The 22,379-nt window shown below is 36.3% G+C and overlaps 1 protein-coding gene across 3 annotated transcripts in view; it reads right to left on the reverse strand.

Annotated features, from left to right (window-relative positions):
• Positions 1-22,379, reverse strand: part of SLC2A9 (solute carrier family 2 member 9) — a 382,090-nt gene that overhangs the window by 286,832 nt on the left and 72,879 nt on the right. For all 3 annotated transcript variants that reach the window (XM_056802424.1, XM_007496737.3, XM_001371196.4), the window contains 3 exons: positions 12,427-12,587; positions 8,467-8,591; positions 5,534-5,679 (listed from right to left, as the gene is read on the reverse strand). In XM_056802424.1, coding sequence (XP_056658402.1) covers positions 5,534-5,679; positions 8,467-8,591; positions 12,427-12,587 — 432 coding nt within the window. The remainder of the gene's footprint in view (positions 1-5,533; positions 5,680-8,466; positions 8,592-12,426; positions 12,588-22,379) is intronic.

Below are 22,379 nucleotides of genomic sequence, written 5' to 3' on the forward strand. Positions count from 1 at the left end.
GAGAGACACAGAGACACAGAGACAGAGACAGAGAGACAGAGACAGAGACAGAGAGAGACAGAGACAGAGAGAGAGTGAGGGCGGGAGGGAGGGAGGAAGGAAGAGGGAGAGACAGACAGACAGATAGACAGACAGAGACAGAGAGAGAGATGCGAGATGCCTTCTGCCTGAAGCTTCACCACGTCTACCTTCCATCATATCTTAAAAGCAATGCCACAGTAAATATGTGATTACAAATTTTCTCTGATTATTTTCCAAAGAGCATTTATTGACATCTTTCTGCCTCAGTTTTCTCATCTGTAAAATAAGGATAATAATAGCATCTATTTTGTAGGGTTGTTATAAGGATGAGATGAAATAATATTTGAAAAGGGCTTTGCAAACCTTAAAGCACTATATAAATTCTAGCTATCATTATTATGAAACTGGAGACAGGGAGTCAAGCTAGGGAGCTATTATGATGGTTTCAATTCAGAATGATAATGGAACTAACAGAGTATTGGTACTAGGGTGAAAAAAAAAGTCATGGGATACTTGTTTGGCAGAATTCTTGGTGTAGGTTGAGAGTAATGGTGGAAACTCTTTTTTCTGCCTTCTTTCTTTCTGTCCAATTCTTGCCCATCCTTCAGGTTCCATTTATTATCTGAAGGGCTCCTCTGTAATGCTGGTGCACTTGAATATTTTTTCACTTTAGTAAGCCAATTTGTCACTAAACTCTACTATGGGCCAAGAACTGTGCTGAACACTGAGGGCACAAAGAAAGACAAAAATATTCCTAGCCCTCAAGAATCTCATAGTCTAATAAGAGAGGCAACAAGCAAACAATTATATCCAAGCAAGATACATACAAAATAAATTGGAGATAATCCCAGATGGAAAGCTCTGACATTAAGAGTCAATACTACATGATATATCAGTAAATTAAATACTAAGTCACAAATTTTTCCATATATATAATTCTAACCTTCCTAATAAAATTGTAAGGCCTTTGCGGTAAGATAGCATCACTTTCTTATCTCCCTCTTAATGTTAGACAGTGTAAAAATGGAGATTTGAACCCTAGACTTCAATCCCCATAAGTCTTTGGTATTTCCCAGAATTCCCTATAATCTCACCTGAGTCTCCACCTGGGCGAGATCACAATTAGTATTTTAACTGGCAGTAATGCTTACCTCACCCTCTTCTATGCTCTTCTATGTTCTGCTCCTCCATTGCAATGATGTAGTAAGTAAGCTTTGAATGGTATAATCAGCCCTGGGCACATGTTTTCTTATTTTCGTATTTTCCTTATTCCTTGAATTCTAATAATCCTTAATAAAACTCATAAAATATAATATTTTTATTACTAGAGACTAATTTAATTTTTACAACAGGTACTGTTAAGTATGGAGCAGTGGCTTGGAATCAGGACACCTGAGTTCCAATTTTGCCTCTGAAACCAAAATTCATTTCATCTTTCTAGGATTCCATTTTTGTTTTGTTTTATTTTTTTCCATCTAATAGGGATAGTCAGATTTGCTGCACCTACCTCACAGGGTTGTTATGAGGAAAGTGCTTTATGAATAAGCCTTAAGGTGCTAATAGAAATGTGGGTTGTAGTTAGCATAATAGATGCACAGTAATTTCTGCTGATTAAATTGCTCCTGTTAAACAATTTTGATTCATCATGTTCTCAAGTTATGAAAAATAAGTAATTTCTTTAGAATCACTAAATACTCAAATCTACCTGTTACTGATAAGTAGGGTTTAGCAGAATGGCTTTCTGTGCATGTCTTTCTCCAACTAAGGCCCTATAAATGGATTCAAATTCTTTTTAAGCATTGCTTGAATTTTTACAAAACTGGAGTTTATTATAGGAGCTAAGCTTGAATTTTTAGAAACGGCTTTTCAAGGTGCCCCAAAGTAATCTTCAAAGAGGAAAATTGCTTTGACAGGAGTGAAGAGATTTTAAAGAACTGAAAAGCTTCTCAAGGCTAAGGCACCGAAGAAGCCCTAAGACCCCATCACTTGGCCTGCTGCAGCCTTTCAGATTAATGGAGATGTTACACTGTCTGAGCAGCGTTAAAGGGAAACCCAAGGAGAAAATGCTGACATGCAGGGAGGAATAACACAAATCTCTCAAGATGAGCACATTTCGCAATTTACATAAAGATAATGTCTGCCATTAGATGTCTTCCATGTGTTACAAGGCTGACCAAATGGGATCATAAGATCCTATCAGGAGGGGCTCCCCACCCTGTCACAAACTTCCAGGATAAAGCTGGGAGGTGGAAGGAAGTCCAAACAAAGTCCTGATAAGACAGGACCTACTTTCATCTATGCAGTCTATTATTCCAACACTTTGTCATTTCAAGATATATGTTTTCATTTAGGACTTTCCTCCTATCAATTCAGGTTTCAAGCTATCTATTCCTTAGTAGCTCATTTTAAGTTGCTTTTCATTAAAAAAAAAAGTCACAATGGTGGTGAACCTCATCAAACCTCTATTTACAGGTCTTTGGACAACAGACAAACCATCACATTATCTGTCCCATACTTGAAAGTTTTCCACACTAGCAGGAACTTCCAAAGCTAATGCCATGGTGGCAGGGTCTTTATGAACCCAGAGTCGACTCCAAGCCATAAAGAAACATCGGGAAATTGTAGATTGAGAGGCAAAAGGTAACTCACAGTGGAGAGACGCCTGAACTCTTACTGAACTCAAAATCTGAGACCTGAGTTTAAGTCTCAGGTGTGTCACCTGCATGACTAGGAGCAGGTCATTGCCTGTATCTGGGACTCAGTTTTCTCATCTGAAAAGTGATGGGTTTCAACTAGATGATCTCTTAGATCTTTTAGAACTAAATCCAAATAGAAATAGGTCATTAATTCCCTCACCTACATGACATAGTTTCTGCTTGAATTCTGGACTGAAGAATATAGTATGACCCCTGTATGCAGGGGTTCCATAATATGTTCCAAGACCTACCATAGATGGCTGAAACCAGGGATATAAGCAAACATCTGCTGACACCATATATAACATGATTTTCTTATACATGTATGTAATAAAGTTTAATTGATAATTAAGCACACAGTAAGACACTACCAACATTAAATATAACAATAAGGCATGTTGCACATTATTATATAGTACTGTACAGTAGTTCCCCTTTATCTGCCAGTTCTCACTTTAACTTTTATCTTTTAACACCTATGTTAACTGTACTGTATTGTATGGTGCTCTCTCTCCCTCCTCCTGATCCTTGGCATGTCATTCCATGATCTCCTTCCCCACAGCTCCAATCCCCAAAAAAAGAAACCTAAGAAAAAAAATCTCTCCAAGTGAAAGCAGAAGAGCTAATAGAGATGCAGCCTCAGGTAGATCCCTGTCATGGGCTGACCTCCAGAAAAGACCTTTGTCTCACTCCACCCACAAGGGTCAAGGGAGCTACCTCTACTCAATCTATGCTGGCCCTCCCCTTCATCCAGTCGCAGCCTCCTTCCTGCTTCTCTTCTCCCTCTGAAATGACCACAGGTAACAAAAACCACAGATAAGAGGGCACTATTATACTCTAAATTGCACAGTACCAGACCTTTGTCTTACTGAAATATTATACCATCTTTCAATAGTTAGTAAAGTGCTCTGGATATTCTAGATTCATAAAAAATAGAAATGAACTGTCCATCCTTAAATCAGTGATGGGATACAATAATTGCTCAAATTGTTTTCAGGTTTCTGGAGATTCAGCTATGGACCACTTCAAACCCCCCCTTTTTTTACCACTTTCTGGTAGCATTCAGGAAATCCTATTCACTGGAAGCATGGGTATCATACAAGAAGCTGCATATGGGGAAAAGGCTATCTTGCCACTCTCCTTGTTAGACCTTGAGTTCTAAGAAAGAGGAATGGAGTTTTTGTTGTTGTTTTATTTTCTAGACATGAGAAGTGAAGTCCAGGGATCCGAGGAGGTGGAGTCAGCCAGGATTCCAGGATGAGATATTGTTATCAGCTCAGTAGGGAAGCCCGAAGAAACCAGAGTGCTGGTATGGAAGTCCAGAGAGGGCTTTGGATTTGGAAATTGGTGAGAATATGTTTTATAAAAAAACAACTAAAGCACAAATTGAATCCCCTTCATCCTTTCCAGAAGGCAAAAAAATTATGCCCCCAGTTGCTGGAGAAAATGTATGCTATACCTTTGAGTAAATTCCTCTCTAAAAGCTAGGGGGGGAAAATCGGTTAGATTCACCCAATGTCTGGTAACACAATGCTAAAGTCAAAATATCATCATTCAATATAACTGTCATATGTTTGTTGACCATACTTTCAACCACTATTTATTAAGTGCTTACTAATAGTAATGTACTAACACTGGCCTATTGCTTATTTAGCCCTGAGGATGATACAAAGATAAAGAAAAAGAAAGCATTGTGTCTGCCCTAAAGGAGGGGATAAGACAGACACCTCAAATTGCTATTATATAAAAATTGCATAAGAGGAGTCAAAATCCTATAAGATCAGATGTCAGGGAGATGATTTCCTGCTTAGGGGAATAAAAATGGTTTCATAAAAAAGGTACTATGGCATAGAGAAGATGTAGTTTCATATTTTGATGGAATAAATTATTTCCTCTGTGTAGGTTCTCCTTCTACCAATGAAAATGGTCATCCTTTCATGTCCCTTTCCTCTGTGTAATTACTGTAACATCTTTCTAAAGATTACTCCATAGAGGTCCCCTCCAATATTATACAAACCTTCCTCTAGTTCTTTTTATTTAAAAACTTTTCTTTTTTATACCTAATTTTTTTCAGTGAGTAAGCATTTATTTTGTCCCTCCCCTTTCTTGCCTATTAAAAGAAGAAAACCAAAACTCTTTTAACAAATATGCATAATTAAACAAAATAAGTTCCCACACCTGCCACATAAAAATTAATGTCTCCTCTACAATATGAGTCGATCATCTCTCATCGTCAGAAAGTGGGAAGCATTCTTCATCACACACAATTCTTAAGGTTTTTAAATTTTGTTTGTCTTTACCATGTTGTTGCTATTGTTCTAATTTTGTTCACTTTAGTAGACATGAGTTTATACAAGTTTTCACAGGTTTCTTTGAAACTATCCATTTTGTCATTTCTTATGTTATAATAGTATGCTGCTACATTCATATGCCATTATTTATTCAACTGTTTCCCAATTGATGAGCATCCTCAGTGTCTAATTTCTTTAATAAAAGCTGCTTTAAATACTTCTGCTCATATTCTTTTGTAAGCTAAAAATCTTTTTAATATAACACTTGGATTATCTTTTATATCTGCTTCTGGCAACATGACCAATATTCTTCCTTCCCAATTGGAATCATAAAACCTCAGAGTTAAATAGGACCTTAGTGGCTATATAGTTCAACCCATACTCAGCATGAATACTTTGAACATCTCATACAATCTCTGCTTAAAGATCTCTAGCAATGGGAAGCACGACACCTGCTGAGGTCACCCTTTGCATTGTTTATATCTAGCATGCTTCCACATAAGACAAAAAAGACATTCCACTTACCTGTCCCAATATTTCAGGCAGTCCCAGGACCTGACCAGTAAACACTCCAATGCAAATGAAGATGGCAGTGATCTGTCCCAAAGATCCACGGATCTCTTTGGGTGAGATTTCACTCAGGTACATGGGGAGGACACTGAGAGAAATGCCTGTGAAAGGAAACCATTATTCATAAAACTTAATTACTATGTTCCAGTTACCAGGCAGAATAGGAAATGACCATCTAGATGGCCATCAGACTGAGGCCACGACCTAAAATTACAGATGTTCAAAGTTGGAAGTCAGTTTGATAATCATTTAGTCCAACCCAGACCTGAAGCATGCACCCCTTAATGACATTTCTAACTAGTATTCGTCCAGCTTCTATGTTCTGTTTAACCCCAAAAGGTAAAATTATGGAAAAGGTGCAAGGAAATAAAGCAAGGATAATTTCTATTCAACATAGGAAAGAGTTTCTTTATGTTTAGCATTCTCTAATAATGGAACTGGTTGTGTTCTCAGATCATTTTCATAGGATTTAGTGCTAAGGGAAAACCAATGGTTCTATCTCTTTATTTTATAAAAGAAAAGTAACATGCTTTAGGTCACAGAAGTAGTAAGTAACAGAGACAAAATTTGAATTTGGGCTCTCACTCTGGGCCAAGAACTTTCTCTTTCCACTGGATCATTCTTCCCTTTTCTGTAAGTATCTGAGGAGACATGCTATAGAGACATGATTTAGGTATTGGAGGTCAGGGTGAGAATAGACTGTCTCTGTGATCCCTTCTACTCTGAGATTCAAAGAGTCTCGGATTCTGTTAGAGAACAGCCATTAACTTCTAGATGCATTTTCCTAGAGTTTGGATAATAATCTCAATGCATAAGCTTTAATTTCTTGATTTATAGGAAAAAAGGTTCTTCCTTCCAATTCACAGAGATTTGGTAAGATTTAACAGCATGATGCATAATGTCAGTTACACTATGAAAACCTGAAATGTTCTGGAAGTGTAGAGGAATGATAATGTTGTTTTCCAGTCACTTTCTCTTTCTTCACGTGTTCTTTATCCTAGGAACAATGCATGTCAAAGTATTTGTTTGGAATCTTCGGTTTCATAACCACATCTATCTTTAAGCCAAGCTTATTTTTGAAGGAAGAAAGACGGCTACCAGTTTATGGGTGAGAAGCATGTAAGTCCCCAGAATAGCTAGGTTTCCAAACAAGACAGCAAAAGCATTATGTAAGATGCTTAATGGGATGAACAAAAGGAGGCCATTAACTGGAGAAGAAAAGAATCACAGAATCAAGATGAGGACCTTAAAGATCATCTAATTCAGAGATATCAAACATGGGGATGTGGGACACAGCAAACAGTGGAATGAGGCTAAAATCAAAGTAAACTGTAATTGGGAAATTCCTAACAAAATAAATGAAATTATGGTAAAATGGATAACAACAATCTGTAGTTTTCTGATTTAACATGTGGTCAATGGGGATCCTTATATACAGCTAAGTAGCCTTGTTTCTATTTAACTTTGATATCACTGATCTCATTAACTTCACTAAATGTAGGAAATGCCTCTATAACATCTAACAGGAAGACTACTAGCTTCTAATAAGTTATGGGGAGCTTACTGTGTCTCTGGAAATTCATTTATGCTGGTGAACAGTTTTAAAGCTAGAAAGTCCTTTCATATTTATTTTATGATAAAATTGGACTCTTCATGGCAGATTGATTCTAGTTTAGCTCTATGTAGTCACATACAATAAATTTATTTACTTCAAATATTTGAAAGTAAAGACAGATGATATCTTGCCTCTCCATCCTTTACCAAGTCTTCTCCTCCTGGTCTGAGCATACCTACTTACTTTAATGGATCTTCATGCTATAGTTTGCAATTTATTCAACCATTCTGGTCACCTGCCTCAAGAGATACTCTTGAGTTTACTAGTGGTCTTGCCAAAACATGGCGCTGTCCAATAAAAAGGAAGAATCACATTTTTGAACAAGAATGGTGCTTTGATAGAACTTTTTTTTCATCCTCTTTTTACAATAAATGTGCTAGAAAAGTTACTCAGACAGGAAATAAAACCACCTACCAGCCCTCTGGGCACCATAGAATATCTAAAGGTTTAAGCTGACTGAAAAAGCTGAGAAAGCAGAGGATTTTATAGCTCGAAAAATGCCTTCTACAAATGACCGGCTACCTCTGGAGATTTTGTCCTAACATTATTGCAGCGTCTCATTTTAGCTTGCAGCTGACCAAGTATTGAACTTTAATGGATATTCTTTTCATGCCTACCACTCCACATCCCAATAATAAGCAGCATACATATAATAGGAGAAAGTACACTGGGCTTGAGAGTCAGCAGAATGATTTTCAAATTCTAGCTATACCAATTATTAAAGACTCATTCTGAGCAAGACACAATTTCCTCATCTGTAAAATGAAGGGATCAGACTAGTAGATGTCGATGGTTGTTTCCAACTTTAAACTCCTATAGTGCTTAGAGTTTATAAAGTACTTTCTTTGTACAACAATCCATTAAAGTAATGTAAAGATGATTAAATTTCATTATTTTTGTTGCTCAATAATTTTTCAGTTGTGCCTGATTCTTTGTGACTCCATTTAGAATTTCTTGGGTAAAGACACTAGAGTGATTTGCCATTTCCTTCTCCAGCTCATTTGACAGATGAGGAAACTGAGGCAAACAAGGTTAAGTGACTTGTCGAGACTTACAAAGCTAGGTCTGAGGTCAGGTTTGAACCCACAGAGGAGTCTTCCTCATTCCAGGCCCAGTTCTCTATCTACTATGCCACCTCACTGCCAAATTCCATTATATAGATAAGGAAATGATGGCTCAGAGAATGTCCTTATTTTGCCAATGACTATATACTTTCCTAAAATATCTTCCACCACTTGTAGAATCAATAAAATAGCATAAATAGCCATCTCACCTCCATCGACACCCATGATGAACCGACCCAAGATTAGCATTTCAAAGGCTTCTGCTTGTTGTGAGCAAGCCATGAGCAATGCAGCTAAAATGGCAAATGCATTGTTGACTAATAAAGTAGATTTCCTAGAAAAAGGAGAGTAGTATTATAAGTACATGTTTGTCTCAAGGTATCCTACTTATCTCTCTACATTATAGTGTCAACCAATTATATGAGCTCAATACTTAACAAATCAACTGAAAGAAAACAAGATAGAGAACAAGAACAAAATTAAGAGTCAAGAGACTAAAAAAAAAACATTGGGAGACAGGTTCTAGACGTGGCTTTGCTACAAACCAGATATATGACCTCAAGCAAGTCAATGAATCTCTTTGGTCTTCATTTCCTTCTTAATAGGGGAGTTAGACTGGATAACCTCTAAGGCCTTTTCCACTTCTAAAATTATATTAATATATAAATTATTTTATATTACCTCTATTTAACTTCATTTCCAAATGAATACTACTGACATACAGCTAGAACACTTGCTACCAACTAGGACATTTTGCTTGATGTTTAGCATCATTAGGCAGGATTTCTTAAAGTGAGTGTGTTTAGATATAGAAGAGAGAGCTATGAGCAATGTGTTAAAGTTCTATAGAGTCAGATTTCAGGTCCACAAAAGGAAGAGCTTCCTAAGAATTAAAGGTGTCCAGAAGTAGAATGGTTCACTTCAGGTAGTAACAAGTTCTACCTTATTGTAGGTCTTCAAGCAAAGACCTGATAATCATTTTTCTAGTATATTGTAGAGAAGATTTTTGTTGAAATGTTGGACTTCACGATTCTATGGTCCATTTGAACCTTGCAAATCTGTGATTTTATTTTTGAGGTGCTAGGCTGTTCTAAGAGTCAAAAATAATTGAAGCAATTGATGCTGACTCTTATGGCCAGTTTTAGCTTTCTCAAACTTATGGGAGAAATAGCCATGACTTGTGGGTAGCCTGTGCTCCAGTGGTGTCCAAATGACTAGGAGCACTGTGAGAGTCATCTGACAGTATGATTATGTCAGTACCTACTATGAAAGCATGATATAATAAAAATAATAACTTATGAAACACTTTAAGATATATAAATATCATGTACATAAAAAATGTAATCTATAATATCTATCTGCATATGCCTACGTGTAGTATATATATACACACATGTGTGCGAATATGTATGTATATATACATATATGTGTGTATATATATTCCCATTTGATTCGCATGACAATCCTGGAGGTAGGTACTACTATTTATCTTCATTTTATAGATGAGGAAATTGAGGCTGAAGGAGGTTAACCAATTTTTCTAGGATCTCACAGCTAGTAAGTATCTGAATCAGGATTTGAAACCAAGTTTTCCTGACTCTAAATCCAATACTCTATCCACTGTGTCACCTTGCTGCTTACATCTCAGCTAGGTATTCCCCTACTATTAAGTAAAGGAAGGGTTACTAAAAACATATCATTTGATATGCATCTAAAGGAAAATAGAATCATAGATTTACTGTTGAGGAACCTCAGAGGTAATTTTATGCAAGTCTTTCATTGTACATATAAGGAAATTGAGGTCCAGAGAGATGAAATGACTTGCCTCAGGTCATATATGTAGTAAAGCATCAGAGATGGAAGTTGAACATGGGACTTCTGATTCCAGAGCCAGTTCTCCAAGCACTGTACCACATTGCTTAAGCAGAAGCCCAGTAACATCTGTGTCCACCAAACTCTGGTCATCTGATCGGCTAAGAAGACAACTTTAAATCTCCCTAGCACAATTCAGATATAGAGAGATAGTCAAATATCTTAAAGGAAGCTCTACTTTCCCAGGCACACAAAAGAGTATACTTTTCTTTTTCCTGGATAAGAAAAATGCAAAGTCCTGACTCAAGAAAAACTGTATAGAATACTTAAACAGAGGGGAAAATAGTTCATGTCCACTTGTAAGTTTTGTTAAAATCTTAGAATGGTTCTGTTGAAAATGGATCCAAATTTGTGGTCTAATGAGAAGAACATTCAAATTGGAATTGCAAGGTATAGGCAAAGGACATTCACAATAAGGTTCCTCTAAAGATGAGAACCATTAAGGCAGGAATGATATAAAGCCAAGGGAGCAAGGGAATCATGGATGAAAGGCAGTGTATAATTCAACTGATTAACTATAGAACCAAATATGAATAGGAGAAAGTGAGGCAAGAACTGGGAAGAGGTACTGAGAGAACTGAGAAACAAGGAGAGATTATGAGTCACAGTGAGGATAAAGAACCAACCTATAAAAATTGAGCAGGAAAAACAGGGGGAATATCATAGTTCAATATCATATTCAAGATGGTGCCTTAGAGTGATGAAGTGGTCTAGTATGTGCCCTTCCTAGTAGGTAGCTAAAGCAAAATGAGAGTTGGAGAGGTTAATGACCTTGGAGATTAGAGTAATAGTAGATACACATAAATATAGAAATCCACAATATGAGATATGATGGAGAGATGGAGAGAAAGGCTTTGACCCAGTCATTGAAATTCTTAAGAGAAAAAGGAAAATTCTCTGGGACTGAAGTTATGCCTAAACAAAAACCTGAACAGATTTATAGAGAACTGCAGAGAGAATCTCAAAGTAAGTAAATTTGCTCAGGATGGTGGCAGGAGGATCTAGCAGGCATAATGGGGAGGTGTCAAGGAGCATGTTAACTTCTATTTGTTATGAAGAAATAAGATGATGAAGTCTAAAGGTAATTGTTCTACTATCATTATAACTGAAGGGTACTATAAAAATACCAATAGATCTATTATATTTCACATCTATTTATTATCCTCCTAATTACTTCTGTAAATGCACTAGAAATAATCTGGTTTAGAAGTATTCTATGTTAAGCCTTCTACAGGTTCATTTTATTATGTTATTTTTCACTATTTGCGTAACAGTATTTCTTTTAATAATCCCTGTGCCCTTATAGTAATATTTTGCAAATGAACTTGTACTCTAAACCAGTGTTTGTTTTCATGTAAGCAACTATTCTACATTTGTTAGTTACCTCTAAAAAGTGGAATAATCAGTTAATCAATGTTTCTACTCTTATCCACTTCCCATTTCTCAGAGTCTTGGAGTTGCTGTAATTATACACAATGTCTCAAAGTGACCCCACATCAATAACCGATTGTTTCCTGTCTGTTAAGATGAAGTCATGGGGGAATGTTATTATTTGTATCCAGTGCCTTCTCACTCACTTTTTGAAAATGGCATTCAGGATATATAGATGTGTGACGTCCCTATAGTCTGCAAACCTATAAGTCCTCATTTCTTATATTTTATATTTTATTTTTCTTCTTAAAAAAAAAAACAAACAAACCTTACTTTCCATCTTGGAATCAATACTGTGTATTGGTTCCAAGGTAGAAGAGTGGTAAGGGCTGGACAACAAGAGTTAAGTGACTTGCCAATCACCTAGTTGCTCCCTATACTTTATTTGCTAACAAGAGTTTTTTAAATCTTCCTAAGTAATCACTTTCAAACTGAAGTTACCAAACATCAAGGTAAAGATTGACTTTATTTGGAGCATCACTTAAATTTTTTGTAAAATTTATCTTCTTTCTCTGCAATAAACATTAGTGACAAGAATGAGACGTTGTAGTATGACTTTTAAGAAGGAGGGGTTATATTCTATAACTTTATATGGTGTTTAATGTGCTTATTAGATGAGAACACAGAAGCAGCTTGTCTGGGACAGCTAGGCAATTCAATGGATAGAGAGTTGGGGCTGGAGTCAGAAGTTCCTGAATTCAAATCTAGCCTCAGACACTTCCCAGCTTTGTGACCCCGGGCAAGTCATTTGACTCCCATTGCCTAGCCCTTACCACTCTTCTACCTTGGAAACCATACACACTATTGATTCTAAGACAGAAGGTAAAGGTTTAAAAAAAGAAGAAGAAGCTTTTCTTTATGCTTACCTTCCAAGAGCTTTTCCAATCAGAGTAACCATAATTGTCCCTACTAGGCCACCAATAGCAAAAATGGAAACAGTCACAGACCATAGCAGCTTTAGAGTAGCTTCGTTAATTGAGTGGCCTTGTCTTTTTTCCCAGGTCTCATTGTAGAAAGTCTTGATATACTGGAAATAAATGGCATGCTGTTATTTCTTTTTCTAGGTCTTAAGTGTTAAAGCATAACCTAAGCCCACACCAAAAAGAAAAAAATACTTCCCTGTACAAATTGTATAGTTAGTCAAATTTTCCAAAGGACCTCATGTCAACAAGGGGGAGGAAATGACTTAGATGAGCAATGAGAACATTTAGGCTCCAAAGTTTTTAGGTGGGAGTTTTTATTAAATTGAATGTTCCATATGCTTTTAAAAGGTGAGTAACTTGTTATTCCTTTTAAGAGGAAAAGGCATCGCACCAAATTGGAATGTCATACTAGGGAGATGCTTCTATTTATGTTTAATGAGAGATGTCAAGACGAAACTAGGAGAAAATCAAAATAACATTTTAGTGAAAGCAATGAATTCATTGACAAACTTTTTTGGCATGGCTATTATGTGCAAGATACTGTACCAAATACTAAGGGAGCTGCAAGATGAACAAGATTTGATCCTTGACCTCAAGGAACTTGCATTCCAGTAGAAAGGATTTGTACACAGAAAAAATATAATATGTGTTATGATATATAATATAATAATGATATCAAATATCATTAGTTGGTAACAGAAATATAGAGAGATTAGATCAGATGAGAGAAAGATCATTTCCTATTAGAAGCAATAGGGAACCCTAGGACTGCAAAAACAAAGAAAGAGTGTTTGAGGAGTAGATGGGAGAGGAATTCCATAATTGAGAATTGAGGGCTTGCTGACTGTGTCTCAACATTTTGTTGCTGTTTAGTCATTTCTATTGTGTCTAACTCTATGATTCCATTCGGATTTTTCTTGGAAAAGATACATGAGTGGTTTGCTACTTCCCTCTCCAACTTATTTTACATATGAGAAAGCTGAGGCAAACAAAGTGAAGTAACTTACCCAAGGTCATACAAATAGTAAGTGTCTGAGGCTGGATTTGAACTCAGGTCTTCCTGACTCTAAGCCTGGCACTCTATCCCCTGCATCACCTAGCTTAAGATGAGATTATAGGTCTGTCAATGAACATGAATCCAGTCTAGCCTTAAAAATTAACACCAACTCCCCAGCATCTCCACTTAGTACTAATCCTTGACTCCTTCTGTGTTGAGAGAAGTTAATGCTATTGCTTCCACAACACATTCAGTCTTTGCAAGGTCCTAGAGGTCAGGGGCCTTGATCAACATCTTTTTTCTGACTCCTCCTTGTCATTCAAAGGTGACATCTAAGTAGGCAAAAATCTTTTCTCCTTGTTTTTTTCCCCCAATCCACCTAAGCCTATTCCTCCCCATCACATATCCTCTTCAATTATTCCCATTTCATCCTAGTTCCCTTTATCTCCACTTCTCTTGGTACTAAAAGAAACTTGACTCTACCCTGAAGATACTTCATCCCTCATCATCTTTCTTTAGTACTGAGTGCTCCTGGTCTCCTCTCTTTTAGCATGCTAGACCAGAAGTAGGAAGAACCATATAATCCTTGATCCTCTCATTCTGACTTCCAGACTGTCCCTTTGTCATCTTCAAAAACTTCTAAAGTTTCACTTCATTCACCTATAGGTCTTTGGCTTAGTTTATCAATGTCCAGGTCATTTTATTTTCTTTCTCAAGAAGATAATCAGCACCAGATTCACTATTTACTCATCTATCTCAAATCCTGCCCTCATTCCTAAAGATTCCAAGTCAATGCAACATCAAACATCCTAGCGTGCCATCAGCTTCTTCAACCATTATCATTGCATCATTCCGCTAAAGATTCCAACACACCTATACGTAATTAAACTTTGTATATCACTATCAATCAGTCAAGCCATTGACATTTATTTTTACATCCATATCTATGTGAAGCCCATGATCTAGAACTGTGAAATTCCTCTTTTTAATTATAGCCTCCTGTTCTCTCTCCTGCCTTATTGCTGCTCCAGTCTTCATCCTTACCATGATGTTTATCATTCCCTGATCTGTTACCATGGATAGAGCACTATCTCTTGAGTAAGAGCCTAAGTTCAAATCTCATATCAATCAATAACTATGTAACCTGGGGTAAATCACTAAAGGTCCCTATGCTATAGTTTCCTCATCTGTAATTGAGTGAACTGGACTAGATTACTTCTAACTTTCTGTTAGCTTTAGATCTCTGACTCAATGAGCCCTACCTTGGATTCACTTTCTTCCCTTTACAATCCTGACTCTCCAGTGGTTTAGTTCAACCATATTCTTCTATTCTCAAATTTCCTGTCTTCTTGCCCTATTATCACTCATTTCTAACCTTATCCCAACTCTGGATTACCACAACTAACAACCATCTGCTTTCTCTTCTCTTCTTCTGATTCCTCACCTGTGATTTCATGATATCCCATATTCTATCTTTACATCTTTGTACTAGCCTTCTCCATGGACCGAATGCAGTCCTATATCACCCCTACCCCATAAAATCCCTTTTTCCTTTAAAACTGCTCAAGTGAGAGTTGCATGTTGGGAGCTAAGATGGCACAGGAAAGGATAATCCACTCTTCTGATTCCTACACACAGACACAGGCACGCACACACACACACACACACACACACACACACACACACACACAAAGAAAATAAATCACATCAAAACAAAAGAAAGCTGGAGGAATATGTCTCACTGGAATAAGAGGAGACAGCAGCCTAGGCAGCATAGAATCTATAAGAACTAGCAAAACTTGGAGTAGCCCAACAATGTATGACTCTGCCAGAGGCAATGAAGCTTCACCTGAGCCACCCCACACAGTTATAGGAAAAAAAAAAAACCTGGGGGTAGCTGGGTTGCTCAGTGGATTAAGAGCCAGACCCAGAGATAGGAGGTCCTAGGTACAAATTTGGCCTCGGACACTTCCTAGCTATGTGACCCTGGGCAAGTCACTTAACCCCCATTGCCTAACCCTTACCAGTCTTCTGCCTTGGAACCAATACATAATACAGAAGGTAACATTTTTTTAAAAAAGAAGAAAACCTACAAACACTCATGTGACATCAGAGCCCAGGACAATAGGGAAACAGAGATGGTCATATGGAACTACAGCAAACTACTCATTCCCATGTGGCTGCAGAGTGCCTAAGGCAGCAGAGCCCAGATTAGGGGATGTCTCCAGTCCAAGTCACTTGAAAGGGACAGGGAAGCATCAAAGTGGGGGCCAAAGTAGCTCATGAAACAACAAGGGAACTGGTAGCACAGGGTGCTGAATATAGCTGGGCAAAACAGCTACAAACCTCCCTAAAGTAAGCCAAGAGAGCCAACTCCTCAAAAAACAGACTATGAGGAACAAAGGCAGCCAGGTCTACCTCAAGTACCAGAGAAGAGTATTCTACAAGCTAGGAGCAGTATACCCTCTACCCCAGGAACAGAGAAGAACTTCCATAGAAAGGTAAGTTAATGGGGGAAATGGGAATAGAAAAATATGGAAAAGGCAAAAAAAGACCCCATATCCTGATCTTAGAAAGTTACTTTAGTGACAGGGAAGACTAAAATGCTACCTCGGAAGAGGACAATAATGCCAAAACAAAAATATATGAAGCCTCAAAAGAAAGGAAGAAATAAAAAGGGTAAATGGATCTCAGGCCTCAAAAGAATCCCTGGAAGAACTTAAAAAGAAGTTAAAAAGAAAATAAGACAATTAACTGGAAAAACAATAGCTGTGAGGAAATTCACTGAAGAAATCAATTTCCTAAAAACTAGAATAAGCCAAAAAGAAATTAAGGCACAAAAATACCTTGAAGAAAATAATTCCCTAAGGAATAGAATGGACCAAATGGAAATGGAGGCAAAAAAAAAAAAAAACCCTGAAGAAACCAATATTTGTTAGGGAATATGATTGGCCAAATAGAAAAGGAAAAGCAAAATCTCAAGGAAGAAAATAACTCCCTAAAAATTAAAGTTGGACAAATAGGAGCTGATGAAACAATAAGACATCAGAAACAAGACAAAAAATTAATGGAAAAAAATAAGGAAAATATAAAATACCTTACTGGAAAAATGACTAAGTTGGAAAATAGAAACAGGAGAGATAATCTAAGAATCCTAGGAATAAGTGAAAGTCATGTCACCATATTATAAGAAATTATCAGGGGAAAGTGCTCTGATATCCTCAAACAAGAGATAAAAATGGAAATTAAGAGAATCCGCCAATCACCTTCTGAACAAGACCCCAAAATAAAATATCCAGACCACTATAGCCAAATTCCAGAATTCCCAGGCCAAGAAAAAAGTATACAAACAGTAAGAAGGAAACAATTCAAATATTAAGGAGTCACATCCAGGATTACAAAGGACATAGAAGATTCTACATTAAAGGACTGGAAGGTATCAAATATGATATTCTAAAAGGCAAAGGATTTAGGATTACAACCTAGAATTACATTCCCACAAAAACTCCACATGAAATAATTGACATCTAATTATATAGAGGAATTTTATACTTTCCTGACCAAAAAAAAAAATCAAAGCTGAAAACAAAATTTGATAATCAAAATTCAACATTCAAGAGAAGTATAAAAAGAGTACGGTGAAAACTTAAGTGTTTTGATGAGGTAGATTTGAGCAAATTCATCTGTGGGAAACTGTGTTATAAGGAAAGAAGCAATGCTGCAAGGTAGAAGCAGGAAAGTTCCAAAATTGTGGAGAGGTGACAGGGCTGTTGCTTCTCCTAACAGTGAGGTTGGAGGTTGAGTTTTTGTCTAGTCTGCTAGGGTGGACCTAGTGAACTGGCTATTATCTCTCCTATAGCTTTCTTATTGATCCATCAGAACAACTTCCTGTACCTACATATCCTGTGGACTGACTGAGATATTCCTACAGAGCTGCTTGAGACACCTAAAGCCATCTGCCAGTGAGACCAACCCTTTGAGACCTATTTCTGCTACCCTTCCTACCCTACTACCTCTATCACCATCCAAGGGGGGATTTGGGTTAGTGAAGTGTATTGTATTATAGGAACTAGGACTTTTAGGTAGAGGTAACTGACAGCATAGATACCATCTTTCTGAGGTTACCAGCTTTTTGGGGGGAGGTTTATTTATGTTCTTTTCACCTTTCCCTTAGTTGTTAAGCCAAACTGTCCTGTTATTATACAGTGCCTGTGTTTATAAACTCAGGGTCTGACTCTGCCTGCCCTGGGCTGGCATACCCTTCCCAAACCAGATTACTGGCCCTCTAAAAACACCCTTGAAGCTACAATTATCCCAAATAGTTATACAAGTGACAAAATTTGTTATTTCTTCAAAAGATTATTGAAATAATTAGCATATCTATGCTACTTGACAAAGGTAAAGTACTTAAAGTATGCAAGATACTTAATAACTTTATCACTTGTAGAGCAATGAAAGGGAATATACACAGAAAGAAGGAAGGAAGCTAAATATCCAAAGGGGGGGGAAAGGAGAGGATGGGAGGATGGGAGAGAATACATGGCCAGAAGAAAAAAGGGGAAATAAAAAGGGGTAAATTACTTCTCATTAAGAGGCACATAAGTGGCAAATATAGTGGAGGAAAAATGAAGGGGGGGGGGTAAGTATGAATGAACCTTACTCTCATCAGAACTAACTCAAAGTAAGAATAACACCCACACTTAGTTAACTATATAAACCACTTTACCCTATAAGGAATTAGAAGGGTAGGGAGAATAAGGGATATGATATGGGCAAAAAGAAGGGTGAACTAGAGGAGATAGTCTTCAAAAACACAACATCTGTGAACAGGGAAAGTCTAAAAGGAAAGTGAGAGAAGAAGAAATAGTAAAAACAAGATAGAGGGAAATAAACAATGAGTAATCATAACTGTGAATGTGAATGGGTTGAACACATACACAAAGCAGAAAAGGATAGCAGAGTAGATTAAAAACCAGAACACCACAGAATTTTGTCTACAAGAAACACATTTAAAATAGGGATACCCACAGAGAGTAAAAGTAAGATGCTGGATCAGAATCTATTATGCCATAACTAACATAAAAAAGAACAAAATTTATCCTATCAAAAGAGGTAAGGAAGGAAATTACATCATGATAAAAAAAGCAACAAAGACTATGAAACAATAGCAATATTAATATATGCTTCAAATGGCATAGAATCCAAATTCCTAAAGGAAAAGTTACATGAATTACAGGAGGAAATAAATAATAAAATATTACCAGTGGGGAACTTCAACCTTCCCCTTAGAGAAGTAGAGAAATCCAGCCAAAAAATAAATAAGAAAGAAGTAAAGGAAATAAATAGAACTTTAGAAAAACTGGATATGATAGACTTCTGGAGGAAACTGAATGGGAGTAGAAAGGAATACACCTTCTTCTCAGTAGTATATGATACCTTCACAAAAATTAAACAAATAATAGGGCATAAAAACCTCATATCAAAATATAGAGAAGCAGAAATATTAAAAGCATGCTTTTTAGACCATAATGCAATAAAATTACACTCAAAAAGGAGCAGCAGAAAGAAAGACAAAAAATTGAACTGGAAACTAAATAATATTATCCTAAAGAATGATTAGTTCAAAGAATAAATCAGAAGTAATCAACAATTACATTAAAGAAAATGACAATGAAGAAATAACATATGAAAATTTATGAGATGCAGCCAAGGCAACACTTAGGGGGAAGTTTATATCTATAAATGCTTACATCAATAAAATAAAGAAAGAGCAAATCAATGAATTAGGCATGGAACTAAAAAAATTAGAAAAAGAATAAATTTCAAATACCCATTTAAACACCAAACTGAAAATCCTGAAAATTTAGAGAGAGATTAGTAAAATTGAAAGCAAACCATTAAAAATAAGACAAGGGGGGGGGGGGGCAGCTAGGTAGCTCAGTGGATTGAGAGCCAGGCCTAGAGACGGGAGGTCCTAGGTTCAAATCCGGCCTCAGCCACTTCCTAGCTGTGTGACCCTGGGCAAGTCACTTGACCCCCATTGCCTACCCTTACCACTCTTCTGCCTTGGAGCCAATACACAGTATTGACTCCAAGACGGAAGGTAAGGGTTTTAAAAAAAAAAAAATAAAATAAGACAAGGAGTTGAGTTTATGAAAAAATAAATAAACTAGATAAACCATTTTGTAACTTGATTTTTTAATAAAGAAAACCACATTTCTAGTATCCCAACTGAAAAAAGTGAAATCACTACCAAACAAAGAAGAAATTAAAGCAATTATTGGTCATCATTTTGCTCAACTATATTCCAATAAATCTGACAATCTAAATAAGATAACTGAATACTTACAAAAAATAAAATATACAGATTAACAAAAGACTAAGTAGAATACTTAAACAACCCTATCAGAGTAAAAGAAATTGAACAAACAATCCAACAATTCCCTAAGAAAAAGACTCCAGGACCAATTGGATTCACAAGTGAATTCTACCAAACATTCAAAGAGCAACTAACTCTAATACTACATAAACTATTTCTAGAAATGGCAGAACAGGGAATCCTTCCAAATTCTTTTCATGACAAAAATTTGTATTGATAGTTAAGACAGAGAAAGAAACCTATAGACAAGTCTCCCTAATTAACATTGATGCAAAAATTTTAAATAAAACATTAGCAAGGAAATTATAACATTATATCACAAGATCAGGTGACTTTATACCAGGAATGCAGGGGTAGTAGATTAGGAAAATCTATTAGGAAAACCATCAGCATAATTTACCATTTCAATAACAAAACCAAAAGAAATTCCATGACTATGTCAATAGATGCAGAAAAAGCATTTGAGAAAATACCATACCCATTCCTTACCAAAAAAATCACTAGAATATATGGAACCTTCCTCAAAGTGACAAATGACATCCATGTAAAACCATCAGCAAGTATCATCTGTAATGGGAATAAACTAAAACCATTTCAATAAGATTAAGTATGAAGCAAGGATACTCATGATCACCACTCTTATTTAATATTGTACTAGAAATGCTCGCTATAGCAATAAGAGCAGAAAAATAAATTGAAGGAATTAGAATAGGCAATGAAGAAACAGTTATCACATTTTTGAATATGATATGATGGTATACATAGAGAATCAAGCAAAAAACTAATAGAAATAATTAACAATGTCAGCAAAGTCATAGGATACAAAATAAACCCAGATAAGTCATTGACATTTCTATTTACCACCAACAAAACCCAATAGTAAAAAATAGAAAAGGAAATTGTATTCAAAGTAACTCTAGACATTATAAAATACCTGGGGCTATACCTACCAAAATAAGCCCAGCAACTGCCTGAACACAATTACAAAACATTCTTCACACAAATAAGATTAGACCCAATCAATTGAAAAAAACACTAATTACTCATGGAGAGACTGAGCCAATAAAGTGAAAGTGACAATGCCTAAACTACCTAATCAAATCTACCTAAATCAATCAAACTACCTAAAAATTATTTCATAGAACAAGAAAAAATAACAGTAAAGTTCATGCGGAAAAACAAAAGGCCAAGAATATCAAAGGAATTAATGAAAAAACATGAAGGAAGGAGGCCTGGTTGTATTCAATCTCAGACTATACTATAAAGCAGCAATCATCAAAAACAATCTTGTACTGGCTAAGAAGTAGAGTGGTGGATCAATGGAATAGAGTAGGCAATTAACACATAGCAGTTAATATCCATAGCAATTTAATGTTCAATAAAGCCAAAGATCCAAGCTTGTAGGGAAAGAATTTCCTAAAATGACAAAAACTTCTGGAAAAACTGGAAAGCAGTAAGGCAGAGACTATCTCATTCCATACATCAGCTAATCAAAATGGATACTTGATCTAGAAATAAAAGGGTGACACTATAAACAAATTAAGGGAATGTTATGGTCAAACTATAGCTGTTATGGGTAAAACTTTTAAGTGGTGGATAGAAGGCCAGAAGCATTTGGTACAGCCCTTATTTATTTGGAGAAGAGTTGGGATAGGAAAAAAGGAATTAGGAAATAAAAGAGTTTCTTATAACTATGCCTAATTCAAACCCTAATCTAAAAACTCTAATAAAACACTAAAATCTAACTGCTTTCTTTGCAGTTTCTTCTTGCCTGACAAAGCAGGAATACCTAACCCTACTCTGCCTGACTAAAGATATATTTTTCTATCTAATCCTATGCTAAATTAATAACTCTTTTTCTTCTCCAACCTCCTTAAAAGTCACTCTTCTGCCCCAACTGACAGATGGTGAAACTGGCCATCACAGTAACACAAGGCAGTGCAGCTGCTCTCTCAGAGTTCGGAGAAACACAGACCTCTCAGTAACAGACTTCTTTTCAATTCAGTAACTCAGATCAATCTCCCAAAACTTTAACTGACAGTTTCTCTGGACAGAGAGAAAACAAACCAGCACTTTCAAACTCCTCTCAGAATGAAGCCAGAGCAAAAAGGAGTCTCCTTAACTGACTCTTTTCCTTTTTTATAGTTTTTCTCTTAAAGAGACAGAGGACCAATCTATCTATTCCTGCCTCTTAAAGAGACAGGGGGAAATTCTACAAAACCCCCAACCTGTCTATTACAGCCTCCTAATGAGACAGAATGTAATTACCTAAACTCCTTATAACAGGATCATGGAAAAGTTTACCTATCATAAAGGAAAAATTTATGACCAAATAAGATACAGAGAACATTCTGAAAAACGAAATAGCTAATTTTGATTATGTCAAATTTAAAAGGTTTTATATAAATAAAATCAAAGCAACCAAGATTTTAAGGGAAACAACAAATTTTGTGAAAAATATTTATAACAACTGTCTCTGACAAGTCTCATTTCTCAACTATATAGGGAACTGAAGCAAAG

Source organism: Monodelphis domestica, chromosome 6 (genome assembly GCF_027887165.1).
Source record: "Monodelphis domestica isolate mMonDom1 chromosome 6, mMonDom1.pri, whole genome shotgun sequence".
Lineage (NCBI taxonomy): Eukaryota > Metazoa > Chordata > Mammalia > Didelphimorphia > Didelphidae > Monodelphis > Monodelphis domestica.